The sequence below is a fragment of the Aplidium turbinatum genome, chromosome 15, assembly GCF_918807975.1.
Source record: "Aplidium turbinatum chromosome 15, kaAplTurb1.1, whole genome shotgun sequence".
In the NCBI taxonomy this organism is placed as follows: domain Eukaryota; kingdom Metazoa; phylum Chordata; class Ascidiacea; order Aplousobranchia; family Polyclinidae; genus Aplidium; species Aplidium turbinatum.
In genome coordinates, this window is record NC_137486.1 from 12,179,872 (window position 1) to 12,188,670 (window position 8,799).

Sequence of the window (8,799 nt, forward strand, 5' to 3'; positions counted from 1 at the left end):
CATAGCCGACTGGAGAGAGCCATGGTTCGACGTTCGAAAGGCCGTCAGTTCGACACCGCTCAAGAGCATGTGGCTGTGCCCTTGGCAAGACACTTAAAAGCATGCTGTCGATTGCGGAGTAGCGCTCCAACTATAGCCCTTGACTTCTCTTATGATTATGAGCAGCAAGCTGCTCTAGCGAAATGCCTATTGCCCTTCTGAGGGCTATGGCCTACTGAACTGAATAGTGTAGCTTCCAAATAAACAAAAGTAATGAGTTATATTATCTGTGGTCACAGCGGTAAACCATAATCTCTTCGTGGGAAAATTGTAACATAAGATTCCCGCATCCGTTCGTCTATATGTAATGACCGAAAAGAAACACTCTTCTGAAACGTCTATTCAAGAACTGTATTTCTGTAAAAATAGCCACTGGCTGTCGAAATTGGGACGCAACACCGTACGCCACTAAAACTTGTCACTACAATACAAATTACTGAGATAAAGACGGAAATTTCGTCCAGCTGGCAAGCACTAAGCAAAACAGTTAAATATGCGAACAACTTTTCAAGCAACAATTTTAAAATGACGAGAATAGATTGCAATCTTCCAAACGCACGTAACCATCTTATGTGACGTAATAATGATAAGCATTATGAAGCTATTCAGGCACCTGTTAAATTTGGCTTACACCATATCTCGTAATTCAAGATTTAACGATGATGTAATGTTTCAACAGGTGTTACAAAGGTGATGCAATCTTTGCTTATTTCTAGCAATAGTCCATTACGTCAGACGCCAAGATTCAGTACACCTGAACAGTTTTATGTGACGCTTAATTTGAAAATTGTCCGGAACAATCTGCTATTATAGCCAACATTAAAATGAATGTGGAGCTATACTAAAATAAACTCGATAGATTGATCAACAGAAGTGACTACAAAAAGTTTAAACCAATCGACAGCATAGTGACAATTATTGTTAGCAACGCTAATTCACTTGGGCAGAAGTTTACATTCTACCATCACTGCTCCAATTGTAGTAGGCCTAAATGTAAATATTTTTCTGGCATACATTGATTAAGATCCTGTACAGCATAATAAGTTCTGTCGTCAGTTTATCTAATGTAACAGCTTCGATCAAAACGTTGGCAAAAGTAATATTGCTACAAAAATAATGACGTCAGAAAATGTGCAGTGGTAGATTCCCAAGTTCTGTGGTGTGCCATAATCAAAAAATTTGAAAACCTCTGATCTAAAAGACTACTGACTTCTATTTCAGAGTTACTTTCTTGTTGTTTGTGATGCTCGTTCCGCTGATATTGCTGGATAATGACGAATAATTATCTTTCACACATTTATTTACAACTCCCCTTCTCTTTAAACTTGCAACGCCAGTTTCTCGAATTTGTCCATTGATGAACACACTTCCTACGTGCTCCCATCCCACTCGTTTTGTTGGAAATGGCAACCCTCCGCCCCACTTATCACATGAAAAAGAGTCGTGTTGCAGCAAACTTTTCTTCGCCATTGGCCATATGACTCTATTTAAAAAGTTCATGTCCTCTAAATACTTTTGGTTTGATACATTTCTCAGTAACTCAATCATATTTGGAATAGTCTTCGAACACCACATGCCACCAGACATGGCGAAACGTGCATGTGCAGGATGGTCACGCATAACGTGAAATTGTTTCCCTGACTTTATCCATTCATCGACGGCAGCTTTTTCTCGCAACGATAAGCGTGAATCAATGTCTCTAGAGCACGAACGCTCTGCACTTGCAGCAGCTTGGAAGCGCCACGACATTTTGTTTACTTTGGAACCTGTCATGCTAATGAGTTCCACACTTGCATCTTCTAATTGAGACAAGATATTTCTGGGGACACTATCATCATAATATACACGCATTGTCCACCCAGGATATATTTTTTTGTACAATTTTGCGTTTGCAAGTGCCCCGTCAGTATAACGAGGATTTGAACCGTACAACGAGTAAGAAATGATGCCTGTTACTATTTTTGAAACATTTGGTTTCTTTCTATTAGAAGCATGATTTCCAATATGTGATTCATTATGTTGTTTGTCGTAAGCAGTTGTCCATGTTGCGTTTAAGTCATCGTGGTATCTCCAATTTATCCAAATCATAAAACATACCACAGACCCAACAACCTGGAACATAAGATTATAACAAAAGCATGTCTCGACCAAAGTGGGATCAATTACACAGTTTTCGGTTCAATTACATTACAATTACATTGTTCTGAAATTTTCAAATTACCATTGTAACCAGTGTTGTACGCGTCAATGAAATAAATTGACGGCGTCAGCGTCAGCGCGAATTGCCTAAAAACTTCACGGCGTAAAGTACTGCGTCAGCTCTTAAAGAAATTGACGGCGTCAGCGTCAGCCCTAATTTCTTCCGCTATTTTATCCAGGGTCTCACAAAACAGAAGTATCTCAACCAAGTTTAGGCTAACAATAGCTACAAATAAAGAGCAGGTATTATGTTTTGAGACTGTATTGTAATCAGCTGCTTAGCCTATTAGTTATTGCCTTGTAGAAACACAAGCATTTTAAAATGTTTTTCCGACAATCTGCTGCGTTTGGGACGCATAATGTCCTTTCCAAGTGAAAACATGCGTTCCACAGCAGCGCTGGATGGTATTGGTGTGTTGTATTTCAAAAACAAGCCTTGAAAACGCTTATTCGGAAAGGTACCACTGTTCCAAGCGTGCTATGATGGTGTAGCATATATATATCTTTTAACGAGGTCCACTGCACCAACATCGTTCTTTTCGGGGGCATAGAGCTCTTGAAATAAGGTATCTTCAACCTCTGCGATGACATTCATTGATTTTTCGCTTTCTTTCTCTGATCCCTCGTTTTCGATACAGCTCACGATATGAGTGATCACCATTTGGCGAACTTCTTCCGCTTGTATTCCAGGGAGCCATTCTAACCAACGCGAAAGCCGGTAATTCGGATGAGTCGCGCTGGCCAGAATACATTGTGAAACTCTCATTGTGAAACGAGATTTTCCATGAAAACAAAAAATGACGCATAGCGCTTGACGCTTAAAATCGGCGAAATAGTTGACGGCGCTATCACTTCCGTCATTTAAAAACTAAATTGACGGCGCTAGCCTCAGCGTCAACAAAAAGTTGACGCCGTTAACGTACAACACTGATTATAACTATAATTACTTTCAAATGTAATTAAATACACGGTACTGCTAATTTGCATTCATTTAATTACAAATATTAAATGTTTCAATGTTTATTTTAGTCGATGATATTTGAGAATTTGATCTTTATGAAAGACAACCAGAATTGTGTTTGATAAAGATTGTTGCAATGAAGAAGTAGTTAATTACATTAAATAAGTGTTATTATTATCCAAGCTTATGTTTATTGAATAAATAAAAAGATTATTAACAAAAATAACCAGTGTATCTGACTAACTTTTACAGTACTTGTAAGTGTTTTTTCAGCATTGTAGTGTGTTCTCACAAACACACGAAACATTAAACATAAACGCTCAATAGGGATAATTCCTGACGCTCAAAAACAAACATACCTCCAACATAATTACAAACGAAGACTTTTTTCTCAATATCTTCAACTTAAGTAGAAAATGGTTGGTACTTACAAAAGTTAGGCAACGGCGCTTGAGTTTCAATGCTTTGAAATTTCTTTTTTTGTTATGTTCAGTGTTCATTTTGAGAAATGTAAATGCAGTATGTTAAGAAAGAAAAGAAACGTCCTGCAATGGATATGGGTTAGTATTGATAAAATTTAATCTGCAAAAAGCATTTACAATATGGATGACGCTGCACAGATATTATAAAATACTGTAGGCCTACTTGTGGGCGTAAGAGTCAACTTTTCAATATTTCAAAACTATCAACAACTTTCATAATTTTGCACATTGAGTGATCTCAACTTCACCAGGCCCTTGAAATTGATCCCATATGACTTCTTATCAACTCATCAAATGTCATAATTGTGTTTGAAAATATAAGTTACTGTAGGCTACTAAGAAACCACACGCCACCATCTGAAAATAAAACTGTTAGCCTATAGGCTACTACTTCATCAAAATTTAAGACAAAGGAAGGTTCGCAATGGTTTTGTTCATCATACCATAACGTAGCTTACTTCTTACAGGTACATTCGCATCTTATGAATATAAAAACCCCGAACTATTGTAGGCCTGGGATTGTGTTTAACAGGGGTGTCCAAACTTTTCTCTTAGAGGGTCACATTCAGAAGAATACATGTCCGAGCCGCGAAAAAATTTTTCCTACGAACTTTTTGCTACTTTGCATAGAGTTTGTATTTATACCGTGTGAATGCAATCATTTTTCGTTGGCGCGTTTGATTCAATGATTTCGTGTTTTGCCTTACATTCGTGAGGACATCGGTTCGACGCCCATCGAAGTCAATTTTTTTTTTCTTTAGGCCTACACTAATTTTTGCAGTGCACAAAAGCTTTTTAAAAAAAAGTAAGGTTAGGGCTAATGGGTTAAGGTTAATTCTTAATCAATTCGGAAAATCTTACTTTTAGACTAGTGACCAGAATCAATTTCTTTTCTCAACTTTTTTTAACTTGACTAGACTAGGTGTGTCTCCAGGCTACGTATTTTTTCAAGTTCAATGTTTACATTTGGACCTGCTGGAGGGCGAAAATCGGTAAAAACAGTTACGCGCGCCGCGCGGTAACCAGTAATGGCTACGCTTACAGAAATATGCAAATGAGACAGAAAGTTCGTGGGAAAAAAATTTCTCGTCCGGGCCAGTCGTCAAAGGAAAGGCACATAAGCAGTGCCGGATTTACCATTAGACTAGAAAGGCTGAAGCCTGGGGCCTCAAAATTTAAGATGGACCACGTATATTGCAGGGTATGGGATGGAATGGAAGACGTTTTTTCCATCTTCCATCCTGAGATTTTCTTCCATTCCATCTCCATTCCATCTCAGAAATCTCTTCCATCTTCCGTTCCATCTTCCATCTTCACATTTTGTGATCTCCGCGTTGAATATGCCACAAACAAATCTAAAAACCATAGGCTAAATTCAAGCTAAAAATTTAACTAATTAAAAAGGAGTTTGACACATTTAACCTTAAATAAACGTAAAGTTTGTAAGGGATCCACGTAAAGCAGAAACTTATGCGTCGAAAATTTAAGAAAAAAATAAGTTGAATACTTTAACATATTAACATCCATCTTGCAGACATCCACCTTACAGTCTACAAGGTGGATGTTAATATGTTAAAGTATTCAACTTATTTTTTTCTTAAAAATTTAACAGCAGTATTTTCCTAAGGATTATTTACCGTTTGGTGTTTAAACTAGAAGCGTAGATTGATTCTATAAATACAGCAAGAAACAACATAACACGTAGCAAAGTTAAAGAAACTGTAGCAGTAGTCTACGTTGGAGAAGATAAAAAAGTAGCTAACGAAAATACTTGAGAAGCATCGCGGACAATTGGTGTAATAAAACCACAAGTTAAAGTCATCATCATCGGATGATATGGTTGAAGCTAGTCCTGCGTGAGTTTCACAAACAAAAACACTAGTACTGATGGGTGGCAGCCACAAAAAATTACATAAGCTGCATTGCACTACGCGCTATACGTAGCTACGCTATTAACGTCGGCCCTGCGTGGGTAGCTCAAAGCCTCTACAAAAAGTAGCCTACGCAAAACTGCCAGGAATAAAAGTCCGATGATATTAATATCAAAGGCTAAAATATCAAAAGATAAAAGGCTATTCAAAAGATAATATCAAATGCTATTAATATCAAAAGATAATATCAAAGGCTTTGTCAGTCCGATGATAAAGATTCATAACCAACCAACCTATTGCACAACATTACTTTTGTTTAGGTTGCAAATACTTTCAAACGTTTAGTCCTCCTTTTGAGACATTTTTGTTTTGTTTCCTTCTGTTTTTTGTACAAAAATCTATTTCGTTTAACTGCCTTCTCGAAACAAAACCCACGAGAATCTCCAAACATAGAACACAAGTGTCGTATGATGAAATGCTGTCAAACGTCAAAAAGTTTCCATCTCTTAGGAGAAGTGTGAATTGTGTATTGCTTTCTGATTGGTCAATTCTACCTAACGATAGTAGGTTTGACAAATACGCGTCAGGCAACAGTCCCATTGGTTTAATACGAACCGAAAATCAAATTATTTCAGCAAGCAACGTAATATTTATCATGTCTTGAAAAAGCGTTGAAAGTTAATGATGGAATTGGGATGGAATGATGGAAGATTGTCTTCCATCCCATCATCAAGATCTTCCATTCCTTCCATTCTTGACATTTTCCACCTTCCATCCTAAAATCTGTCTTCCATTCCATCTTCCATTCCATTCCATCCCATTCCCTGTATTTAAGAACGTAAACACATGGCCTATATATTTGGAGAAACTTTCAACTGGTAATAACGTAAAATTTTCTGGCAACCAGTTCTAACAAAGTAAAGTAGGTATTCATAAACCGGTCGTAATGTAAATTAAATTTCTTGTGTGTTTGCTTTTCATGGGAAGGAAATATGACACACGTTAAAGGTTACATTTTTAATGGTTACTTTGAAAATAGCTTCATTGTTTTTTTTTGTTTTTTTTAATATTGTATTATTATAATAATAAAAAAATTGTTAATAGACATTGTGAAAATTATCTGCTAATTTTAACGAACCATGTAATTAAGTTAACTATTTTCTTTGACCAACATTTCCTATTTTACAGTAGCCTAAGACTTCACACAAATGTTTACAATCAAATTACACAATTTGGCTGTCTTCAAATTGATAATTTCAACACTTGCATGCAGGAGCGTAATCAGGGGGGCAATTTCCCCAAAAAATATTTTTATATATGCACTGACTAACAGACATTTAAGCTAGGCTATTGGCTAATAGATATTGATATACCGGTACTGTCAATGTCAGTTACATTATTTTTTGTGTTTGTCTGAAATGACAAAATCATCGTTTCTGTGAGGTGGCAATTGACTAGTCTTATGGTCGTTTCGTTGTCTCTCGTCAGTATGGCAACTTGTGCCACTTTTGCAGTGTATATAAAACTTGCATATTTCAAACATGTAGGCTACTGTTTCTGACAAATAATTCATTGGTTGACTGTCAGGTCTCGCAATGATGCAAATAAACAGAACAAAACAATGCAGTTGTTTTGGTTTAATGTAAATTGAATAAACTTTTTGCACTCAGTTGCAGTATCATTTGGCAAAGCTTTACTATTAATTAGCGCTGAAAGTGCTCTCAGAATGCGCAATTTTAAGACATTTTCTTCAAAATTTTATGGGGGAGGTCCCCCAGACCCCCCACGTTGCCGGGATTACTGACATGTGTAATATAATAGCTTATTCATTTTCCCCCCACCCCGAAATTCTGTGCTGGAGACGTCCCTGCTTGCGTGCATATGTCTCCATCACTAATAAATTCACTATCGAATTAGTGGTTGCTTGAAATACTCGTTTTTATGGCTGTTAGAGTGGAGGTTAGGGGCCTAAAGTGGACAATGGCCTAGAGCCTATTGTTCTCTAAATCTGGCCCTGCACATAGGCTAAGGCTCCTCTTTTATGTGGCATATCAATGTTTGTGGACTGTGCGTCATGACTGAACATAAAGAAAACGCAACACTTAACACATTTTCTTTCCTTCGCTTATTTTTCTTTTGCCCAGCTGGACTGTCTTGGTACAGAAAGATACCTATTGGACGATACAATGTATTTTAACAGCTTCATCTCCATTTTCTTGCATTTTGTCGCATACCATGACGTCAGTCGCCACATTCTCCTCACCGCCTGCCATAGTTTGAGCTCTACCTGTTGTAAACGTGACACCATACTGCTTGGCATTGGACACAACTGTAAAAATGTCTTTCTTGTAGTTGTGCCCTTTAGAGTCCTGACATCAAGCCACTCTTTCGCAATACCATAAAAGTCGTCACCTTAAAAGCCACTCTTTCGTTATAGGTACCGTAAAAGTCGTAACCATAAAAATCGTAAAAGTCGTCACATTCCGGTAAAAAATTAACAACTGTGTTGAGCAACCATTGTCTGTAGCGTTGTTACAAGAACGATAAGATGGCTAATGGCTTCAGAGGCTGTGACCTACCTCACTGATATATTCTTGAGGCTCATCTGATTGAACTTGTCTCTCCGAGGTTGATTCACTGCAGTGATTGAATTCATGGACAAATTACCGTTAGGCTACTTATCATGAAGATAGATCTATGGAAAGTGGAGGTCAAACATGGAAATCTGAGCATGTTAACGAACATAAAATCTGAATAATTGAAATCCGAACAATCTTGATGAGACACTTGATAAAAACAAAACCATCGGAAATACAAGTATGACGCAGCTTGTGCAAACGCACCTAGCTTCTCTGCAATATTAATTGCAGTCTTACTTCACCAAATTGAATGAACTGGAAGCAAAATAGATTAAAAACCAGTGTGATAAACTTTGAAAGTATGAATACTATCTGAAAGATGTTGTACACTCAAAAAGAATTTTCGAAATTAATGAATAATTCTGTTGCAAAAATGCATTTAAAAAGCTTACCCTGACTAAGTTTTAACTTTATCTGATATTGTTCTAATCTTAACTCTTTGCTGATGTGTCACAATACCCACTTACCAGAGCGAGCAAGAAATGAAAACTAAATATAAAGTAGGCTACAGCTTTTGTGATTCATGACTAACACGCGTGCCTGTCTTATCCCAACTACTGGAATTGGGAAACTTATTTGCAACAAATGGACAAAGCTTCACACTAAAG

At 37.2% G+C, this 8,799-nt stretch overlaps 1 protein-coding gene across 1 annotated transcript; it reads right to left on the reverse strand.

Moving 5' to 3' along the window:
• Window positions 1-386: 386 nt before the first annotated feature.
• Window positions 387-3,742, reverse strand: LOC145784748 (uncharacterized). The gene is made up of 2 exons (XM_082596599.1): window positions 3,631-3,742; window positions 387-2,151 (listed from the first exon to the last, which is right to left on the reverse strand). Exons 1-2 carry the CDS (start codon window positions 3,697-3,699, stop codon window positions 1,252-1,254), a joined length of 969 nt encoding a protein of 322 aa, XP_082452725.1. The 5' UTR covers window positions 3,700-3,742; the 3' UTR covers window positions 387-1,251.
• Between the last annotated feature and the right edge of the window lie 5,057 nt (window positions 3,743-8,799).